Source organism: Oreochromis niloticus, linkage group LG8 (assembly GCF_001858045.2).
Source record: "Oreochromis niloticus isolate F11D_XX linkage group LG8, O_niloticus_UMD_NMBU, whole genome shotgun sequence".
NCBI classification, from domain to species: domain Eukaryota; kingdom Metazoa; phylum Chordata; class Actinopteri; order Cichliformes; family Cichlidae; genus Oreochromis; species Oreochromis niloticus.
In genome coordinates, this window is record NC_031973.2 from 9,498,305 (window position 1) to 9,522,486 (window position 24,182).

Below are 24,182 nucleotides of genomic sequence, written 5' to 3' on the forward strand. Positions count from 1 at the left end.
ATTTGTGTCTGTCTTTACGTTGGGTTAGTGGTGAGTATTTGTATATGTGTGCATGAGGGTGGGAATGCACATTTATGCCTGTTTGTGCTTGTTAGTCTGTGTCTAAATGTCAGGTCGGATCTTAGACTCCACCTCTCTGGGAACATCTCAGGCCCTCCAAAGTATGGAGGCCTATCTCCCCTCACCACACTCCCTGCTGGTGGCTGATGCCCTCAGGCATCGGTGCGTTGGTGGTTCTTGGTGTCCGGGGCTGGGCGCTCAGGTATGTACCGGCTCACTCCCGGTGGCTGCTTGGCGGGGCCGGGCGCCCGTGACTCGGTCGGGCCTCCTCCGCAGCATAGGGGGCCCTCAGACCTCTGGGCCTGCGGCTCGGGCACACCACTGCAGCCCCCTCTGGCTTCTGCTCCGTGGCTGCTGTGTGACGCTTCGTCTGGGGCTCTCCTCAGCTCTTCCCAGGAGGGTGGCACGGTTGCCCCTCCGGTGGTCCTCCTTGGGCTCTCGCACTCTGGGGCCTCTGGATGTCTGGGGCTTGGATGTCCTGCTTCATGCCCTGGCATGGAGGAGATCCAGGGCCACGGCTCCCTACACCCTCTAGCAGATTGTTACATGGAGAAACCTTTTGAATACAAGCGCACTCATCCACACAGGTGTGCACATAGGTGTGCACACGGGTGTTCACTGTTTATAGACACAAACCACACCTTTCTTGGCTGCTACCTCAAAGCACATCGTGCCCTGTCAGTTGTGCGTTCCGCACAAGAACATTCAATATTTAGTATTTCGTGTTATTTACACTTAGCTAGATTAATGCGATGGTGTTGTGTTTATTATGCTGCTCTCTTTTTTTGCTTGTTTTCTCTTTTTTTTTCTCTCAACAGGTGATCCGGGAGATTTTCTTTTCTTTTTAAGTGTCCTTTCTCATTGTTCCTCTTCCCCTCTGTTTTTCTTTTCCTTCATCTTTCTTTCTCCCTTTCCTATCCCCCAGCCATGTCTGTCCCGTCTGTAACAACTGAAAATAAAAATAAAATAAGATAAATAATAATAACAACAAAGGTCAATCACATGGACCAATATGGCAAAGCCGTGATGATCCACTAAAGTAAAGTAAATCCGTTGGGCATCTTTGTTGGCATTCAGAAAACAATTCTGATGGCTAAAGAATGAAGCGGGACAGGCACAAAAAAAAAAAACACAGCTTCTTTAATGCTTGTAAAACAGTGGAGAAAAACAAAGGCAAAAGCAGTAATAAAGAAAGACTTTGATAAAATGACTAACCATGAGACAGAGACAGACTGGACACGAAGGGGAGCAAGCATAAAAAAAATCAAGGACTACAAATAACAAACTCCAGGGCACTAGAAAGCAACATATTCAGGAGCTAGAGCATAAGTTTACTTTTTCTTTCAAAGCAACAAATAACAAGTCTAGAAACATGCAAAAAAACAGGAAATACCTCCAACATGCACAAACAACAGCAATATTCTTATGCGTAGTAATGGTAGCCGATGTCAAAGAGGAGCCAATGAGAACCCAATGACAATCGATAAAAAAAATTGATAAGGAATAAAATCAATAAGTGATATCAATTACAAAATCTGAATCACTAAATATTTATTAGTTTGCATCCCTACTCATAAGTTGAAATTTCTAGCTATTGCAGAAATGTTTAGCTTATTTTAGAGTTTAGACATGTAGGAATGTTTAGCTTGTTTTAGAGTTTAGAAATGTGTTAAGATAGAATGTAGAATTATGGTAGAGACACTGACACTGCCCTGGATATAAATAAAGGCCTGACTGTGTCATGAACTTAGGAGTAGATCTTAGGAGACCCCCTCCCCAGTTTGAACTGTGAAAGTAAGACAAAGAGGAGTTAATGCTGAGTGGAAATTCCCCAGAGGATACCTGTGTGGGGGTCTCAACATTTGTAACTTGATAACTGTGGTCTGGAAGGGAGATGGGCTTTTATGACCCCTAGGAAGTCACGTACACAGAGACACACACACACACAGTGCTTAAACTGTTACATTCACACATCCACATGCACACTCACTCACGTGCACTCACACATACACACAGGTACGTGCACACACAGGCACTCATGTGCTCGTGCATACACACAGAGACAGAGTTTGGAGCACACCATGGGGGATTTATGATGGGGTCACCTCTATAAAGCTGGCTGTAACAGACAAAGGGGTGAAGATCTTTACAGAGGGACACCGGCATTGTCTTCCCTTCTAGAAGTGCATGCTTAAATGAAGATGAATAGAGATGAATAAAGATTTTGTAAAAATGACTACTGAGTTCCGGTGCCATCTCTGGATCCCTCGACAAATAAAAGAACTGGGGCAAAACTGATTTCGCAACACTATTAACTTTAAATCTTGAGATAACAACCAATATTTTTGACGTATAGTTACTTATACTTTTGAGTTATACAAATTTAGTTTTTTAGTTGTTAAATTCACATGTTTTTGAGTGATGTAAATAAAGTTCCATTTGGACCCATAAGGTCCAAACTTCGCTTGGACCTTATAGGAATGCATTTAGGAAATCCTTGCACAAAGGCTGCTATATGACAGACACTAAGGAAAAGCATAATAAGATGAAAGGTATATCACACTGTCTTCAATTTGAGTGCTGTTGCTTGAACTAGTGACTGATTTTGAACATTACAATTAAATCAACGTAAACTGAAGCAAAGATCAACTTTCTGTATTTTGTCTGTTTGGCAGGATGAACGGTGCCGTTACCAAAGGTTATGAGGAAGATGTAGGAAATAGAACATAAGTGTACGTTCACACAGCGCACTCCATTACCGAAGTATGTATACAAATCTGCACCTCATGATGAGGTAGTAAAACTTAGAAGACAGACAGTGTGATATTGTTTATACTGTCCACAAACCCCAGATTATTTCTCTCCATAATTTTTCTCTTGACAGGGAATAAAATATGTGCTGATTCCCGAGGCAATGAGAGATTTCCGATGGCTCGAGGATCTTCTCAAAGGACATGAGGGCTCTAGTGGCCCACACCACAAGAAATGGTGATTATCAACTGCTTTAAAATAAGTAGTTATGTAATAATTAATTAAACATAATTATAGTTATTTTTTCTCCTGCTTTGGCAAATCTCAGTTTTTGTAATTAGTTTGTAGTGTCATTAAGAACTTTTAAAGAGCAGCCTTCGCAGCTCAGAGGTGAGAGTGGAGAAGAACTGGAGAAAAATTACCAGCTGTGGTTTTGTCTAACAGGTAAAAATTCATGGCCTTCCTCGTGGCTCCTCCTACATATCAATGCTGAGCACACCCACAAGAACACGCAGGTGCCTGATTATTAGCAGATGTAAACTACAAATGCACGTGTGTTTCCACTTCCCTCGTCACCATCATGTGTTTATTGTGCATGTTTTCCTTCTTTCAATGTCAGATCGTCTCTTAACCCTTCCAGTAATTTTCTTACTTTTCTAGGTCTCATGTATTCAGTTCTGCCCAGTTTAGGTTTCATGTTAGCTTTTGTCTTGTTACTTTCCTCGTTTGATTTGTTTGTCACAAGCCGCAATAAGGACACGCTTTTTGTTAAGTTCAGTCTCGCTTCTCGTTTCTTTCTGCATTAGTCTGCAAATCAAGATCCACATAGTCTGCCACCCCAGACTGTAACATGTCTCTCTCATTTTTGACATGTTTATTAAGTAACCTATATTTGACAACCACATACTAAAACTGGAAATTCTGTTTTTGGTGCAACCCCAATATTTTTAGTGGCCCCCTAGATATTTGGATACTTTATAGCCTTTTATGAAGCTGTTCTAGCTAAATAGTCAATGTTGTGGTTTTACATATTCTTTTAATCTGTTTTGTTTTTCTTTTAATGTTCTATTGAAGCATTTTTTTTGTTTTGTTTTTGTTTGTTTGTTTGTTTTTTCATCCACAGGTTCCAAAAGTCACCTAATCTGAATGAAAGATTCTGGGCAATAGTCAGACCAACCAATGGAGCATTCACTCTCTTCCTGGCTTTGCATACTTGTGACACAGTGAGTTAATATTACCTTTACATTTCAGTGTGAGAGGTATTGGTTTCCACACCTATATACACAGTGCAGAGACTGAAAGTCTCATGAAAGCTCTTTCATGAAAAGAAGCTATTTAACACACAGTCAAACCACAAAATAAGTGAATCTTGAAAAAAAAAAAAAAAAAAAAGCAATCTTGAAATCACGTAAATAGAAACCCAGATGAACAACAACATCACATGACATATTAGACCAAGTAATCATTTATTCAACATGATTCGGGACCTTGTAGAATCGTCTTAAGCAGCAATAACCAAAGTTTCTCACATTGTTGTTCAGTAATTTTGTCCCACTCATCTTTGCAATTTTGCTTCAGTTTATTAAAGTTTGCGGCATTTCTTTATGTTGACTGGGCCATTGCAACACCTTGATTTTTCTGCCATTCTCTTGTACATTTGTTGCACAGAAAATACCGGTTATAAACTAAAAAAGTGCAGGAATTTTTTTAGCATTTTTTTTGTGCTCAACTAAATGATTGTGCCCAGGCACTGTGGCTGAAAAATCAAGCTTAACACATCAATGCTCCAAGCCGATGTCCTGCTTGTTGATATGAGGCGTTTATAATATGAAAAATAATGTGCTGGTTTTTTTTCTAAATGTGCCATTGTACATTATGGACAAAAATCTCCACTCTGTCTAGTCTGCCCAAAAGGACAGTGTTTCTGAAGTCTTGTGGGTCATTCACAAGCAATTTGTAAATTAAACTGTGTTGCTATGTTCTTTTTATAGAGAAGAAGCAACCATCAGTCTTCTAGAAATGTGCTGTCAGGAATTTGTATTAATTAATATTTTTATTATTATTACCTATTATTATTGTCGTTTTTGCTGTTGTTTTTCTTGATGGGAACTGTATTAAGGTATTCTGTAAACTATATCTTGGAAGTAAGGATTTTTTTCTTTCTCTCTTTCTGTATCCTCAGGTGGATGCATATGGATTCATGACTGATGACTGCATGAAATACTCCAACTACCATAAGAAAAACTGGCAAGGTCTGCCTCGCCTCTTGCCATGTGACTGCTTACTTGTGTGTCTTGTCTCTTTGGGGTTTTTTTTTTTTTAACCTTTCTGTGTCCTCATTTTTGCCCCCACATCTGTCGTGTCTTTCATTGTCTTGTCTGTGTCCCAATTCTGTCAAGTAAATATATTTTAGTGCTAGTCTCAGTGTTAGTCACCTCCTGATTTGTTTTGATAGTCTCTAGTTTTATTTGTGTTATGTGCTGTTTTGCTTCTTCTTGTCTAGTTATTCAAATTCTATTCAGCTGTGTTCCCTGGTGTTTCTGATCTCCCTAATTTCCTGGTCTGTATACATTGTCCTTTCTTCTTTGTTGTGTTCACCTTCAAGCTGTGTGTTCCACTTTGTGGGTTTGCTGTATGGTACTTTTCATTTAGATAATTTGCACTAGGCTCATTTCCTTTTTTTTAATGAGTTTTCAACAATAAAAGCTGTTTTTGAGTTTTAAGTCCTGTTTCCCGAGTCCTGCTATTGGGCCTTGCTCTGCCTGACTCACGCACCCCTGTTAGGATGCCTGGGTCGTTGACCCAGGGCTTTTGAGTTTATTATATTATTTATCATTTCTAGTCTTTGGTTTCTTTCTTAGAGTTCTGTCTTATGGTTTATGTCTCTGTGTTCTATAGTTGCTCTGTCTCCCCTGCCGGCTGTATCCCCTTGTTAAGTTTGCGTCTCTGTGTTATGTTTCCTGTTTTACTTTGAAAGTCCGTGTTTCATGTTAGTGTATCTGGCTTTGCTTCCCTTGTCTCGTTAGCCCTGATTTGCCCCAGCTGTGTTTCCCTCCTGTCTCCCATTTCCTGATTACTTCCCAGTGTACTTAAACCCTGTGTTTCTTTGAGTCAGTGTCACGTCGTCTCTCATGCTGTGTGGATCTCCCTGTATTTCCCGTGAGTTTGTTGTTTCCCAGTTTAGTTTAGTTTAGTTTAGTTTAGTTTACTTTGCTTTGTATGCTCGTTTTCCCGTGCCAGCAAATAAAGCTGAGTATTTTGAGTTCATCCCTTGAGTCTGAGTCCTGCATTTTGGGTCCACCACTCCTCCTTGCCTGCCTGCCACACAGCCAACCTTAACAACCCCTTGACAAACTGACTTCTTTTAGCTGGAGGAAATGTAAAGCTGCTTAAAGAACTAAAATTACTCCATTTAGGAGTAATTATACTGTATACAGGGAATTATACAGTATTGAGTTTGTCAGTCAGAAGTCCTACAAGATTTGTGAGTCATGTTTTAACATGTTTAAGAAGACATGAAATGTTTTTTTTTTTTTTTTTTTTTCCTTGTGTCGTACTTAACAGATTCAAGCTGAGCACATTCATTGGAACTAGAAATTAGTTTTGAATAAAATTTGCATTCTCATGAACTACTAATAATATATTATTACATTTTTAGCAAAAGGTTTCATTACCTTTGCATAAAAGTCAATAGTCGTTGACCTTCAGGAGCTACTTTTTGTTTTTTGTACATTTCAGAGCCTTTACTTTTTCCCTCTTAATTGAGTAAAAAGGTTGATTCAAGATTTCAAGTTTCACTTTGACAAGTTTTAACACGACTCTCTGTAATTCTACCCAAGTAAAGAATATCTTGGTTATTATTTTAATATTTTTGTAACTACGCGCAACCTCACGTGTGGTTGCGCGTCTTTAGACTGACACTCTGAGCCTTCCATGTTTAGCTGCTCAGTCTTGACCTCAGCAGTGTTTTCTGACTAATCGGCTCTTTAAGCTTCAGTGGCCATTAAGCGACTGATGTAACTGTGGAGCGTTGCTTACCTGATCACACTCTCATTCCTCCTTCCACCCCTGTATTCCACATTAGACATGTGATCCTCAGGTGTCACAACAGGTGTTGATTGTATCTCCAGTGTTTGATCCTTTCAGGAATTTCCTCTACTCTGCCACATGGTGGAGTCAGTGTAATGTAACACAAGGACCTGTGCAGACAAGCAACCCCAGTCATCTCATAAATTATTCAGGAATCTATTATAAGTCATTAAATATTAGACAGTCTGAACTGATACAAAGTCACATTGATGCTGGTAATGTAGTTTTTATTGAAACAATTTTCTAAAAGATATGACATTCAATGTCTTTGTTTTTATAACTTTTACCTATTAGAAGTTCACAATTATTCCTGCTGTTCCCTCCTTTCTCTTAGTTGTAGCAGCAGTATAACATTTGCAGTAAAAATGTTGATGCCTATAGCTCACATATGCTGGTCCAAATCAGTTGATGAGTTTGTAGCCTTGTAGGTTTTTGTTGTGGTTTCTTTTATCTCTAAGCAAATTTCTGCAGAACCAAAATTCATGACTGCAAACCATGTGAGGATGTTCATTCTGCCTACATATGTCTAGGGTGGGAGCAACAACAAAAGAAAACAGGAAGAAGGTGCCATGTTCTGGGCTAGTGGATAAAAGGAAGAATTTACATTCATTTTACAACTATTGCTAGCCTGCACTGACTATTTGTGTATTCTGCACATGGTACCACTGCTGCATCCCAGAATGCAAAGCATATGGGATGACTAGAGGAAGGTAAATATCTCAGATTTGCAAATTATATGGTAGCTTGGATTGAGGTTGAATCATGTTCTCACCATAAACAAACTGCTCTGAAAATTGTTTGGAGCTGAACGGTGCCCTGACTGATTGGGAAGTGGTGACTGGAGGTTGCTTGCTCTTGGTTTGTGAAATTGGTCATAGAAAAGGTGTATGGTTCGGCAAGCAGATTGCTTTGGGCACTCTTAGTTTGCATGAAAGATGCCAAGTTGTCAGCAAACACTTGCCGACTACTCACAATCAAATAATGCAACACCTGAAATGAAGACCATTTGGCTACAAAGTAAAAGCACTTTTTAAAACATGTTTATTGTAGATGTAACTTTTACTTTGAAGTCGAACATTCTCCATTTCCGCACTAGTGCTCAGGTCATTAATGAGTGTTTGTAGATAAGTTGGCGTCTTCCATCTGAACTACAGCCAACTGCAGCAATCTATCAGTCGAAATCAGAAGGAGGCTTTTCATAAGGCACCCTCTTTGCGACGAATCACCTAGGGAGTCCCAGCAACCACACACAATTTTCCTCTCTAACCAGAGGGTGTTAAGGGGTCATTACACATAAGGATGGAAAAGTGCTGGATCATGACTGAGGCCTGAAGCTTTTCCAGCTTCATTTAAAAATATATATATTTTAAAAACATGTTTATATGCTTACTTATCCAGTGCTGCATAAAAAGGTCGAAACCATTCTTAAATTTGTCCTTTCATGATGAACCATGAAGCCTAAATTAGAATGGGACACACACTGGAAGAAGAGGGAAAACAATCTTATAGAGCATAAAAACATGTTGTTTTACAGGGATTTTTTGGCTGAGAGCAGTTACCCCATTGTCTAAGTAAAGTTGACTTTTTAAGACAAGCTTTAGACAATGTCAAAATTTCAATCCGTTTCAAAATGGTACTCAGTAGTCCATATGTTTTTATGCTCGTAATGAGACAACAGATGGTTTCCTGGGATATCGCCTGCCAGATCTGGGCATCACCAAGCTCCTGGACTGTCTGAGGTACAACCTGGCGAGTCGAATGGATAGAAACATAAAGAGATGTTCTATTGGATTTAGGTCAGCAAAGCAGAGGGGCAGTCAGTGGTATCTATAGCCCCTTTTTTCATTAGTATCTACTCAGATCAGCTCGGCACAGCTCACCACAACTTGCCACAACTCGAATCGATTGGTTTTCCATTACAATCCACAATGCGCACGGTGATCGATGATGACCACCATCCACATTAGACTAGCCAGTCAGTGGCATGCAGTCTAATGACTTCACATTTTAGTACTTGCTCAGATCGCTTGAAACCCCGGCTGAGCAGGTACTATTTTAGTACCTGGTACCAGGTGCTATAATGTAATGAAAAACCCTGAAAACCTAGGCGAGTCGAACAGAGTAGGTAATAATGGAAAAGGGGCTAATTCATTTCTGTGAACTATCTGCATACTACTGTCACATGAGGCCTAGCATTGGGGTGCACCAGCAGGAACCCCAGACCCATTGCATCAGTGTAGGGTCCGATAATATGTCCAATGAGTTCATCCCAATACCTAATGGCAGTCAGGGTACCGTTGCTACAAATGTCCATGCCTCCCTCCATGGATATGCCTCCCAAGACCATCACTGACCCATCCCCAAACCACTCATGGTGAATGATGTTACAGGCAGTATGTTGTTCTCTTGAGCTTCTCCAGATCCTATCATATCTGTCACAAGGTGGAACTTCCTTTCATTTGTGAAAAGCAAAGGGCAGCAGTGGTGGATTCGGGTATTCTATGGCAAATGCCAGTTGGACTCCACAGTGCCAGGTAGTGGGCTGGCATTCATTTTGTAGGGCTCTGAGAGTGCTTATACGTTTCCTGCTTACGAAACGGAGCACATACAGGTCCTACTGATGGGTTAATAACTTTCTACGGCCCTTTCCAGCTCTCATAGAGTCAATTGTCAGTGGCCTCCACATGTAAAACCATTCCTGTTTGGAGTGTTGTGTGTTGAGTATATTATTGAACTAAATAGTGTAAATAAAGTCTTTGAAAGTAATCCAATGTGGATTGTGCCATTTTGGATTGTTTGTATCTTTCACCTCTCAGTATTTCTTTTGTAAGTAAGTAAACTAGTAAGTAAACTTTATTTATTAAGCGCTTTTCACAGACAGACAATCACAAAGCGCTGTACACAAATATTAAAATAAACAATAAAATCAATAGACAATGTACATTGTCCTTTTCTTCCCAGGGTGCAGCATGAGCAACTGGCTCCAATCTTCCAGCTACTGAAAGAAAACAAGGAGACTTTTGGGGAGGTGTCAGAGGGAGACATGGAGGAGCAGCTCCAACTCTACTCCATCTGAGACCCCTGTCCTGACCCCTGTACTACTAAAAAACTTCTCCAGTACACCAAATGAACTTTTTTTTGCAGTATTCAATGTGGCTGGACAGTGCTCTCCGAATTTTCTGATTTATTGTGTTTTACTGCTTTGTTTTTGTTGTTCTGACCACCTGTCATCCACATGAAGGGAAAACCAAACTAGACTGGAGCAGGTTAATATATGAACTAATCCAGAAAATAAAGGAATGCTGTTTATTTTAGTTTTAAAATATATTGCAGATATAAGTGATATAAACCCTGAGTTACATTTGTTTCTGAAGTTGGGTGTGTAATAAACCACATTGCTGTTAATATCTGTGTGGGTGGCTTTGTGTGTTGGAATACATTTAACTGATTATCTGTCTGGAAACTGTGGTGTAGCCCAGCCCATTCACATCAGTGAGAGCGTGTCAAACGTGTCAGATTTAGAAGGAAGTGCATACATATATGTGTGTTTATTTGAACAGCAAGCCTTCACTTGACAGCAATGGCATCCCAAATCTTCAGGATATTTTTATTGCTCCTTGTAATGACAGTTAGTTTTGTGATTTTGATTCTATCCCAGGAATATTTACCAAAAAGGTATTTTTTTTAATTGATATTAACAGACACTGTATTGATTTGCTAATTCTGAACTTTTCTTTTTGCTCCCTTTTGTCCTGTTGCCGTTTATGCTTTTCTGCCTAATTTCAGATTCAGTTGGACAACTTTCTCAGGAAAACACAAACTTGGATGGCAAAGCTTTTCATTTGATATTAAACTCTGGGGACAGAAAGAAAAACCAGCTGTGCCACCTTCTGTGTCTACCACAGCCAGCCAGGCAAAACTTGATTTAACACAAACAAACCCAGTGACAGAGCCAAAATACTCTACACGTGGAGCCGTGGCTGAGACTCCAATACCTCTCCTCTACAGAGGAAATTTCACAAAGCTTCCTCAGTGGGATTTTGATGATGTCTATAACCAGGATGCCCCACCTAGACCAACAGTAAGCATGCTAAACAGAATATGACAAAAACAGTATAAATGTAGTAATTAACTTGATGGCTGTGGGCTGGTAACACTGAAGTGTGCTCAGCAATCAGTGTGTTGCTTCTGGCGTAACTGTCCTGTATTTTCTCTTTAACTGGTTTTCTTAACAGTTTCATTCCTTTAATTACAATATATTATTCTTAATCATTCCTCAAATTTCTGTAACTGTTGTGTTTGTTGTTTCATTGGGGTTTAAAGCTTTCACAAAATAATTTTAACCAATTTCATGATTTAATATTTCTGTGATTATCAGACATGTGCCCAATCACTGCGAAACTCTCAGGATGAGAACTTCAAGAAGGCTTTTCTTCCCAACATACGTTTGTTTCTGCACAAGGACAACATTAACATGAGCGAGTGGAATCGCCTTTCACATTTTAACAATCCTTTTGGGTTCATGCAGTTCAAATATGATGGTAAGTGTTTGTGAAACTGATGCAAGATTAAATATCAGTATATGTGTGAGGCTGATCAGCAAGAAGAAATACATTTTTTTCCTTCCAATTTCTGGCTCCCAGTATCATGATAAAAAGACAATGAAAGACCTGGTGGTAAAAAAAAAATATGATGGCACCTTTAAGCAGTGTTTTTTCCATCATACACAGTTTTCCATAGTATAAAATACACTAATTCAAACATCACAGAGACAAACGTCCTGGTGAAGAAGGTCAATGCTCACCAAGGAGTAATTAAATAACGAAGCAGTGGTTCCCAAAGTGGGGAATGCAGAGCCATTGCAGGGGGGCGTGGTATGAATAAAAAAATTTAAAAAAGAATTCTTGGACACAGCTAGCATAATGGACAGGTTTTTGACGGAGCTCCAAACAAACGCAAAGCAGAGGGTGAAGCAATAACAAATATGCTTCCAAATATGCTTGGCTTGGAAGGAACCAACTTCCTTCCAAGCCAAAGACTAGAAAATATCATGAAGCATAACTTGCCTTTGGCTTCACCTGCACAATGGCGGTGCCAAGGCATGTATTCCTTATCCCCTGTAAAGGGGTGCCTAGCAAAAAAGGTTTGGGAACCGCTGAGTTAAAGAAAGTGAAGTCTGAACTTGTATTGAGAGACATGAAATTATTCATACTGCACTAAATTAAGATACACTGGTCACTTCATTAGGGACACTTCTTAGACTGCTCTTTAATGCGAATATGTAGTCATCCAATCACAGGCAGCAACTCATTGCATTTAGACATATGCACATGGTGAAAATAATCAAGTTTTTCCTTAAATGAAAAGATATGTTTTGTCATCAGTAAGTCAAAGATTATGTTATTATGTGAAAATTGAAATGGGATAACTTCATGTGTGTGTGTGTGTGTGTGTGTGTGTGTGTGTGAGAGAGAGAGAGAGAGAGAGATTTAGTAAGTCTCAGACCAATCCATCAAAATCAAACTTTTAGACAATTGCCCAATACTTTGTTACAGATGGAAAAATAAATAAATAGTAAAATACAAATAAAAATAAAAATAAAGTGGTGGAAACAAGCTTAAAAAGAATGGTCCAAAAAGACAAAATATCCAGGAAGTGGCAGTTCTCTGGCTGAAAATGCCTTGTTGATGTCAGAGGTCAGAGGAAAAGGGTCAGACTGCTTTGAGCTGATAGGAGAGAAAAGTAGCTCAAATAATCTGGATACCTTGTTACAATCAAAGTATGCAGAAACTTGAAACTTGAATTTGAAGCACCAGAAGAGGATACTGTGCCGCTCCAGTCTGCTAAGAAAGGGAAACTGAGGCTATAATTCACACAGACTCAACAAAACCAGACAAGATTGGAAAAACATTGCCAAATGATGGACAGTCCCATTTACCTTCTCAAACTAACAGTTGTTCGGGATTTATCAGTTTAATCAGCTCAGTTAGACTCCTAACTGTAAATAAATCCAGATTTACCAGCTCAAGTATATGTACTCATGTGTTTCTGTTCATTCGCAGATGTGATGGCTTCAGTGAAGCTGATTCCAAAACCAAAAGAGCCACTGCTCCTCCCGAAACCAGGTGGTGATGGCTGTGTTCACTGTGCTGTGGTGGGTACTGGAGGAATTCTGAATGGCTCAAAAGTGGGTGCAGAGATCGATGCTCATGATTACGTTTTTCGGTAAGAAAGAGCTACAAAACTTACCTGTTATTAATGTTCTCTGAGCTGAAGGGTATTTTAATGATCAAATATTCCTATCTGAGTGTAGTTTGATGCAGAGCACAGCAATCACTTGTTTGATGTAATCTCTAGGGATATCTAACATTTAAAAATACCACATAAATATATTATATACCTTTAGGATCAAGTTAAATAAAGTTGTTGAAAGTATCACACAGAGTGTGTTTTTCTACTTTGGATCAGCATAACATACACTCTCCAGGGACTTTGTTTCCTGTGTGGTTATAACTAATTAAACCTAAAAACACAAGATCGAGATGTCAAGGCGTGTGTATGCTGGAATAATTGGTGGCAGGGTTGAGCTCATCCAGTTTTAACAGATCTATAGTGATCTGAGAAACACTTTTAGGATTTCTTATTGGAAATTCACACTGGAAAAATATACAATATCTAAAACTCGATCTGAAAAAGTAACTGCCCCCTCAAGTAACTCTTGACAGCAAGAATTACAATCGCATGTTTGTGGCAACAGGAATTTTGCCCCAATCTCCTTTGCAGAATTGTTTTAATTCAATCACACTGCAGAGTCTTCACCCTTAAAGGTTGTTTAAGGTCATGTCAAAGCAGTCCAGATTCTGTCTAGGCAACTCAACAAACCTGTTTTTTTAGTTATTCATGGGTGGACTTGCTGCATAACTCAAGTGCTTGAGTTTCAGGAAACAAACTTTTGGCTGGTCATGCTCCTTTAAGAGTTTCTGGATGCCATTTTGATATTAATGAATTAAAATAGTCCAGTCCAGAAATAAAAAATGCATGTACTAGTTTTTCAGGATCACTCTAAGACAGGATGTCACTGATTTTAGAGATACTGTGCAAATGGAAGAAATCAGTCCTACATATTTTTTTAATATGAAGGAGATATTCTGGTGAAAACAAGTCCTCAATTCCTCACAGTGTTACTGGAATAGGGCTGGGTATCGTCACTGATTTCTTGAATCGATTAGTTTCCAATTCACAAGGTCCCGAATCGATTTGAATCTGGGAAATTTTGACAGTCGGAAATATTATAATTCAGATCAGTACATTTACATATTTTTGTATCTATAAAAAGGAAGCTGATACACGCAAGACTTTATCAAAGGTGTGAGCGTCACATCAGATGCATTTGTGTCAAAGTAGCTGAAGATAAAACAGAAAAACATGAAGGTGGTTTTCCTGGCCTGGGATTTTATAAAAATATTCTGCAGTACATCAAAAACGAAAGAAAACCATTAATCAACATATGAACGTTACCTCTGACGTTACAGCGGTTTTATTAGAGACACGGCTAAGCATTTTGCATTTTGCTTAATTTTAAAAAGTTTAAATTTGTTCAGTATTGAACGGCAGAAATTAGGTTTTCTTTTCGAAAAAAAAAAAACAGCGGCCGACAGCGCTGTAAACAACGGTAGACTTGTGCGTAACAAGCAAGCGAATAATGCAGAAAACAGATTTTTAGACTGGAAACTGTTCTTGAAGTACAGAGAGAGAGAGAGAGAGCTGTGCATGACGTGTGATTTTATCGTGGTGGAAGCAAAACAGTAAAAGTCAGAGTGATTTCATGACAATGTTTATGTGAAGCGTAGTTTGGATCTTCTTTTGCTGCTGGTTCGGTCAATATTGTTTGGACAGAGATAAAACTAACAGCTTTAGAATCAGCGCAAAAGGGGCGTGAACACAAAGCGCGGACCCGCCGACACATCAGAATCAGCGAGCTGTCGGCTTTCAGCCCTGGCCGTGTCCGTGCAGTTGTTGTGCCAAAAAGCGATTGTCTGCCAGAAAGTGATTGCCGTCCGCGGGAGCGCGCGCAGCCGCTTAAAGCTAGGTGAGAAAGGCAACATCTCAGTGATTCTGATCCGCGGGTCCGCGCTGTGTGTTTACGTCTTTGTGCAGAGTCCGTGTACCTGCTCTCATTTACTGTCTTAGCTGTTTGGTGGTTGTTGAAATTTTGTGAGGTTTCACCTGAGATTCTGGCGTTTCGGGCAAAATAAATTTATATTAAAAATCGATTCAGGATTTTAATGAATCGATTTCACGTTATCCAAGCCAGAATCGATTTTAATCGATGAATCGATTATTAAAACCCACCCCTATACTGGAAGCCAAGGTAATCCCATCCAGAGTAAGCATCTGGTTAGATACCATATTTCTAAGATTTTTATGGCCGAGTACAATAACCTCAGTTTGATCTGAATTTAGAAGCAGAAAATTAGAGGTCATCCAGATCTTTATATGTTTAAGACATTCCTGCAGTTTAACTAATTGGTGTGTGTTATCTGGCTTCATGGATAGATAAAGTTTGGTATCATCTACATAGCAGTGAAAATACAGACTATGTATTCTCATAATATCCCTGTATAATGTAAGACCAATTCTAATCTCCTTGTTATAGCACAGAATGCTGTGGAACTATTATGTAGATATGATTCAAACTGCTGCAGCACAGTACCTTTAATATCTACAGCATGCTCTAATCTCCGTAATAAAATACAGTGTCGAACGCTGCACTGAGGTCGAGCAGGACAAGCAAACCGTCAGAAGCCATAAAGGTAACATTAGTAACCTTCACTAAAGCTGTTTCTGTGCTGAGCTCTGAAACCCGACTGAAACTCTTCAAATTAATCATTCCTCTGCAGATGATCTCTTAGCTGTTTGACAATAACTCTTTCAAGAATGTTTTAGATAAAAGGGATATTGGGGATTGGCCAATAATTAGCTAAGACAGCTAGGTGAAGTGACTTTTTAAGTAGTGGTTTAATTATTAATTATCACCAGCTTGAAGGCATATGAGTCATAGTCCATTAATAGATATAGGTTGATCATATTTAAGATTGAACCATTATTAATGGTAGGGCTTCTTTGAGCAGACTTGTAGGAATGGGAAAAAAAAAAAAAGAATTTTTACTCTCTTTTCCATTAGTACCTACTCGAATCAATTCGTCACGGTTTTCAAGGTTTTCCATTAGTGCATAGTTCCTGGTACCAGGTACTTTTTTAGTACCTGCTCGCCTGGGGTTCCAAGAGATCCAAGCAGGTACCAAAATATGATGTCGTCAGACTGCATGTCATTGATTGGCTGGTCAGTAGCATCCCTTGATGAGTCATAAGAAGGTCTCGTTCATAAAAATTAAAACCGCCATTTTTGAAACCTAGCAATAAGGGATGCTCAGTTTTTATGCCACATGTCAGAACACGATCTAGAGTGTGATTAAAGTCGTGGGTGGGTCTTTTATATTTTATCTGAGCTGAGCACTAAAGCATATAAAAAGTCTGAGAAAATCAGAAACTCTGAGTAAGGGCCAAGTGGATAATATATAATATATAACAAAAAATAAATCTGTTTGAGTTTTCCGCTCTGAAAAACAATGTATACCCCAGGGCTGTTGGAATAATAAATGAACACTTGTATGTCCCCTATGCAGTAACTTTTGCAATATCCAATCTGCGCAATCAGTAATGACTCAATCAAACAATTACACACACACACACACACACACACACACACACACACACATATATATATATGTACAAGTTTAGAACCACAACTCAAAAGTTTAATAATGATGGAAGTTTGTTTTAGCCACTGAGAAAAGGGAAAAAAGTGCCATCTATGCCAAATATATTACCAACTTAAAGATTTCAGTTAAGTAGGTAATTTAGATTATGATTTACTAACATAAAATTAAGGTTAGATTTGGGGGTTAGTGTTAATGTTAGTGTTGGTCTGAGATTTACTAATTTGAAATGCTGACAAACTCAAAGTTACTGTTGGGGATCAAGAACTGGTTTGTGTTGGGAACCAGTTTCCAGTAGCCCAATTCCTTGGAATTGTTAGGAACTAAAATCAGGTCATTTTAGTTGTGTGTGTCAGAACAGCAAAATAGTGGTGCAATGTAGGTTTTTTTATTGCACAATAAAGGAAATCCTTGCACAAAGGCTGCTATATGACAGACACTAAGGAAAAGCATAATAAGATGAAAGGTATATCACACTGCCTTCAATTTGAATGCTGTTGCTTTAACTAGAGACTGATTTTGAACATTACAATTAAATCCATGTAAACTGAAGCAAAGATCAACTTTCTGTATTTTGTCTGTTTGGCAGGATGAACGGTGCCGTTACCAAAGGTTATGAGGAAGATGTAGGAAATAGAACATCAGTGTACGTTCATACACAGCACTCCATCACCGCATCACGTTATATTTTTGGGAAGTATGGATACAAATCTGCACCTCATGATGAGGTAGTAAAACTTAGAAGACAACACTGTGATATTTTTTATGCTGTCCACAAACTAAAGATTATTTCTCTCCATAATTTTTCTCTTGGCAGGGAATAAAATATGTGCTGATTCCTGAGGGCATGAGAGATTTCCGATGGCTCGAGGGTCTTTTCAAAGGAAACGAGAGCTTTAGTGGCCCACACCACAAGAAATGGTGATTATCAATAAGTAATTATGTAATAGTTATTTTTTCTCCTGCTCTGAAAAATCTCAGTTTTTATAATTTGTCTTATGACACTATAAACTATCTTTTAAGAGCAGCCTTCTCAGCTAAGACGTGTGAGTGGAGAACTAGAGACAATTTACCAGCTGTGTTTTGTCTAACCGGTAAAAATCCAGGGCCTTCCTCGTGGCTCTTCCATGTCACTGCTGAGTGCACCCACAAGTGAGGTGTTCACGGGTGCCTCGTTGTTAGTACTCTACAAATGCACTCTGGGAACAGCTAAAACAACTTGAGTTGCTATCTACTTTTTCTTCTAGGCTTTAATGGACAATTGTATTGCCTTTTATTTAAAAAAAAACAAAAATTAATAATATCAATTATCCCTCCTCTCTCTTTTGTTTTCACCTCACCAGGCCAGGGACCTACTATTCAGGGCAGTACAATGAGAGCCGATTCTACGTTCTCCACCAGGACTTCCTCCGATACGTGAGGAACAGGTCAGACTCCTATGAGCATACTATACCGACTATTTGTGGTTTAAAATGTACCTATGTTGGTAATAATGTAATAAGGTTGCAGAAAAGCTGGTTCCATACCTGGACAGGTTACTGGTGCATCCCAGGGCCAACATAGAAACAGGCAACAGTTCACACTCTTCCATCATCTAATAATTGTTTGTCTTTCCTGAACAAGTTTGCTCTTAAAATTAACTCCATTCTGGGAGAGTGAATCTTCTGAGCTTCTGCTCGGCTCTGTTGAGAATCATTAAAGTGATGGTTGGGACTTCCAGTCATTCAATTGAAATACATTATGGATTTTAAAATCTTGTTTGGTTTTCATATGTACCTATTTTCACTGATATCAACTTTAATAGCAGGAAATTAGCTAGGCATAACTCTTTTTTTATGTTTTTTTTATGGTTCTGGGTCTTTTGACCCAGCATTTTGAGTTTATGGTTGTTCTTTGTGCTGTAATGTTTTAGGTTTCTATTATTTAGTATTGAGTTTAGTCCTGGTTTTGCTTCCATGTTTAGTTTTATTTCTGTTTCCATGTTTTCTTGTCGATGTGCCTCGTCTCCTTTCTCTGTTTACGTTTCCCTCCTTGTGTTTTATTCCATCTCTTCTCTCTCTGTCATGTGCTTTCGTATACGTTTTCCCCAGCCCATCTTGTCTCTCTCTCTCTCTCCCCCTCCATGTCTCGTCTTTCTTAATTGTTCTGTATTTCCCTCTTTGTGTCTTCTCCGTTTGTCTCCCCAGTCTTTCTTGTTCCCCTTTGGGTTCCTTCCTCCCGGCCTCAGGCCGTGTGTTCTTGTCTGCATCTTAGTGTTTTACTTTGACAGTGTTGCGTCCTGTGTTTAGTGTGTTCTGTTTTGCTTCCTCCTGTCTCGATTAACTCCTCCCAACTGTGTTCCCCGTGTGTTTCCACTTCCCTCGTCACCATCATGTGTATTTATTGTGAAAGTTTTCCTTCTTTCATTTTCAGATCGGCTCTTAACCCTTCCAGTATTTTTATAGTACTTTTCCAGGTCTCATGTATTCAGTTCTGCCCAGTTTAGGTTTCATGTTAGCTTTCGTCTTCTTGCTTTCCTTATTTGATTGGTTTGTCACGAGCCGCAATAGAGGCACGCTTTCTGTTAAGTTCAGTCTCGCTTCTCGTTTGTCTGCATTTGGGTCCCCACAAATCAAAATCCACACAGTCTGCCAACCCAGACTGTGACACATCGCTCTCATTTTTGCCTACATTTAACGGCCACATACTAAAACTGGAAATTCTGTTTTTGGTGCAACCCCAATATTTTTAGTGGCTCCCTAGATATTTGGATAATTTACAGCCTTTTATGAAGCTGTTGTAGCTAAATAGTCAATGTTCAGGTTTTATATATATTCTTTTAATCTGTTTTTGTTTTGTTTTTCTTTTAATGTTCCATTGAAGCGTTTTTTTTTTGTTTGTTTGTTTGTTTTTTCATCCACAGGTTCCTAAAGTCACCTAATCTGAATAAAAGATTCTGGGCAATAGTCAGACCAACCAATGGAGCATTCGCTCTCTTCCTGGCTTTGCATACTTGTGACACAGTGAGTTAATATTACCTTTACATTTCAGTGCGAGAGGTATTGGTTTCCACACCTATATACACAATACACAGACTGAAAGCCTGATGAAAGCTCTTTCATGAAAAGAAGCTATTTAACACAGAGTCAAACCACAAAACAAGTGAATCTTGGGGGAAAAAAAGCAATCTTGAAATTACGTAAATATAAACCCAGATGAACAACAACATCACATGACATATTAGACCAAGTAATCATTTATTCAACATGATTCGGGACCTTGTAGAATCGTCTTTAGCAGCAATAACCAAAGTTTCTCACATTGTTGTTCAGGAATTTTGTCCCACTCATCTTTGCAATGTTGCAAGCATTTCTTTATGTTGAATGGGCAGGGCTCTAGACTAACTTTTTGACATCGGCGCACCGGTACTGGCACAAAAGTTAGGCGCACTCAAATTTTTCAACCGCATCGCTTAACACCGCAGTTTTACATGTGCACTTTCTTTGGGGGGGGAAGTCCATACAGACAATATTCATTTCTAAATTATTAACTAACAAACTTGTGCTTAAATTGCTTTGTCAATATTGTAGAAAATGTTAAACTTAATCATCATCTTGGCTCCTCTGATGACCTGTTTGCTGCTGCCTGCTGCTGAAAGGCAGTGGGGAGAGGGGACACTTGGGCAGCGCATTTATTGCAGCATATAATGTGTTTTCTGGATACTTTGCTGTTTTTTCAGCATTCAAAGATTGATGGCACCGTGTCAGAGCTGGCTATGAATTTCAGACGGATCAGTCCTTAACTTAACACAAAAGTTATCAATAGTTCTTTTCATCTTTTCTTATTACCCACAGCTACATCCACTTCTGTCAGGCCTAGGCTGCTCACTAGGGTTGGGTATCATCACTGATTTCTATAATCCATTCGATTCCGGTTCTCAAAGTCCTGATTCGATTCAATTTATCCTCAGACAGTCAGAAATATTATAATTCTGATCATTTATCAGTACTGATACACATGAGACTTCATCAGAATTGTGAACATCACAGCAGATTCCTTTGTGTCAAAGTAACTGAGAATAAAACACAGAAAAACATGAAGGAGATTTTCCTGGTCTGGCGTTTTATAGCAGATAACCTTAAAAATATTCTGCAATTTTGCATAATTTTAAGAAGTTTAAATTTCTTCAGTATTGAACAGCAGAAATTAGGCTTTCTTGTCCGAGGTCATTTAAGTGAAAAAAAGAAAAGAAAAAGACAGCGGCCGACAGCGCTGTAAACAACGGTAGACTGGTGGGTAATAAACGAATAAATAATGCAGAAAACAGAGATTTGAGACGGGAAACTGTTCTTGAAGTACAGAGGGAGAGAGAGAGGGAGAGCTGTGCATGAAGTGTGATTTTTTTTTTTTTTTTTTTATCGTGGTGGAAGCAAAACAGCAAAAGTAAGAGGGAATTCATGACGACATTGATCAAATGTGAAGCGTAGTTTGCTGCTTCTTTTGCTGCTGGCTCGGCGAATTTTGGTTGGAGAGACAAAGCCTGCAGCTCAGAATCAGCGCAAAAAAGACGGAAACACAGCGCGGACCCGACGCATCAGAATCGCTATGCTCCGACAGCGTGTCCGTGTTCGGGCCGTGGGGTGAGAAAGCCGAGAAAGACAAAGCTGATTCTGATGCGTCGGGTCCGCTCTGTGTTTACGTCTTTGTGTGGAATCCGTTAATGAATTGATATCGCTTTATTCAAGCTACTCACCTCTCTCTTCCACCTGCACTTTCAGCTGGACCACGGCCAATCAGAGAGGTCCCGCCCCTGACTATCTCTGATTGGTTTAGTCCACGGTAGGGGTATAATGTGTGTCTGTTGTTGACCACACAGACAGTTGCAGAGATTTTTTTTTTTTTGTTACCCGAAAATATTTGGTCGCACCGGTGCAACCAAATATTTTTTTTTTAGTCGCACCACTGAAAAATTTGGTCACATTTGCGACCAAATTGGTCGCACTCTAGAGCCCTGATGGGCCATTGCAACACCTTGATTTTTCAGCCATTCTCTTGTACATTTGTTGCACAGAGAATGCTGGTGCAGGAGGGGTTTTTTTAACATTTTTTTTATGTGCTCAACTAAATGATTGTGCCCAGGCACTGTGACTAAAAAAATCAAGCTTAAGTCATCAATGCTCCAAGCCGATGTCCTGCTTGTTGGTATGAGGCGTTTATAATATGAAAAATAATGTGTAAGAAGCAACCATCGGTCTTCTGGAATTGTGCTGTTAAGCACTTTTATTAATTATTATTTTAATAATTAATATTATGACATTATTATTGTCATTGTTGCTGTTGTTTTTCTTGATGGGAACTGTATTAAGGTATTCTGTAAACTATATCTTGGAAGTAAGGATTTTTTTCTTTCTCTCTTTCTGTATCCTCAGGTGGATGCATATGGATTCATGACTGATGACTACATGAAATACTCCAACTACTATGTTCAGAAGTACATTAAAACTAGAGTAATTTTCTATGCCAACCATGACTACAAGTTGGAGAAGAATACATGGAAAGACCTTCACAACAGAAAAATAATAAAGCTGTATCAAAGAATGGAGCCAGAATCAGGGACTGAAAAGCCAAAGTAACACTGAGTCCACCCGTAAGGATAAAACCTACACCACTGATGATATTCAAGAGCCATGTCAGCAAGCACAGCAAGAAGGTCCTTTGTTCATATCCACCACATAACTGGAGGCTTTCTTTGTGGAGTTTGCCTGTTCTCTCTGTGTCTGTGTGGGTTCTCTCCGGGTAATTCAGCTTCCATTGATTGTCCATTAAGACATGCACTTAGTGGGGTTAGGTTAATTGGTGATGGTATATTGGCCATAGGTGTGAATGTGAGTGTCAATGGTTTCGTGTCTCTCTCTGCAATAAACTGGTGAGCTATCCAAGGTCTGCTACGCCTCTTGCCCTGTGACTGCTTACTTGTGTGTCTTGTCTCTGTGTTTTTTTTAACCTTTCTGTCTCTTCATTTTTTTCCCCCACATCTGTCGTGTCTTTCATTGTCTTGTCTGTGTCCCAATTCTGTCAAGTTACTCTTTTTTAGTCCTGGTCTCAGTCTTAGTCACCTCCTGTTTTGTTTTGATATTCTCTAGTTTTACAAGCTCCTTCTAGTTCTCATCTATGTAGATTCCCCCAGTTCTACAAGCTTCATTCTCATTTATGTGCTCCACCCTCCCTCCCTCTTTCAATTCTTTAACTTCTTTAGTACATGGGGATCTGGCAGGGCCAGGAGCTGCCTCCAGTCCCGTTCAAGGCTTTCCCCAAACCACAGCTCAATTCATGTCCAAGTCATTCACCTTTGCTGTCAAACTTAAAATGAGGACGTGGGCCCAGCTAGTGAAGTGTGTTATGTTCAGTTTTGCTTCTTCTTGTCTAGTTATTCAAATTCTATTCAGCTGTGTTCCCTGGTGTTTCTGATCTCCCTAGTTTCCTGGTCTGTATGCTTTGTCCTTTCTTCTATGTTGTGTTTACCTTTAACCTGGGTGTTTCACCTTGTGGGTTTGCTGTATGATACTTCTTAGATAATTTGCACTTGGCTCATATTTTCTTATTTTATGAGTTTTCAACAATAAAGCTGTTTTTGAGTTTTAAGTCCTGTTTTCTGAGACCTGCTTTTGGGCCCTACTCTGCCTGACACACACACACCTTGACAAACTGATTTCTTTTAGCTGGAAGAAATATAAAGCTGCTTAAAGAACTAAAATTACTCCATTTAGAGTCATTATAAAGTATACAGGGGATTTTACAGTATTGGGAGTAAGAAGTCCTACAAGGTTTGTGAGTCATGTCTTCTTAACATGTTTAAGAAGACATGAAATATTAACTGCAGCCCCATAAAGAACATAAATGACTTCAATACAATACCTAGTAGATGCATTTAAAATTAAATGACTAACAAAATTGTTCAATTGTTTCTAGCTTTACTAACTCAGTGTAATGTGTTTATTTTTAATTAAATATGCCTCTTTAATGAAAAAACACATCCACATTATGGAAAGACAGATGCAACAATACATTGCCTGACATTCAACCCAGATCATTGTTTACTTAAAACCTTAGATAAAAATTCTTAATACAAAGCAGCTACTGACGTAACTCTGGACACAAAGCCTGTAAATCTACCAGAGCTCACAATAGAAACTGTTGGAAGTTGGAACTCTTTCTCCCAGGCTGAGCTACTAAAACTGTTCTTAGGGTTTCCTCACATGTTAAATGTCACATCTGACTTTCATCTTGGGATATAGCTCACTTGTAGAGCAATTTGACTGCAGATCAAAAGATTCCTGGTTCCAATCTGGGAACTCGGTCATTTCTTACATAATTTCCTCAGTGATTAATAAAGTATTCTGATTCTAATTCAATGTACTCATTTTTCTCTTTGTGGATGCAAGAGAAAATTGCTTTTCTTTAGTGCTGATCCGCGTTAACTCACTAACGGAGATTTGCCACGTTAATGCGCTTATGGCGTTGACG

At 39.1% G+C, this 24,182-nt stretch overlaps 1 protein-coding gene across 1 annotated transcript; it reads left to right on the forward strand.

Moving 5' to 3' along the window:
- Positions 1–9,179: 9,179 nt before the first annotated feature.
- Positions 9,180–22,606, forward strand: LOC112847711 (alpha-N-acetylgalactosaminide alpha-2,6-sialyltransferase 1-like). The gene is made up of 9 exons (XM_025909955.1): positions 9,180–9,191; positions 10,766–10,981; positions 11,279–11,441; positions 12,963–13,125; positions 17,269–17,407; positions 17,497–17,600; positions 18,023–18,106; positions 19,582–19,681; positions 22,088–22,606. The coding sequence occupies exons 1-9, from the start codon at positions 9,180–9,182 to the stop codon at positions 22,289–22,291; spliced, it is 1,185 nt and encodes a 394-aa protein (XP_025765740.1). The 3' UTR covers positions 22,292–22,606.
- The last annotated feature ends 1,576 nt before the right edge of the window (positions 22,607–24,182 follow it).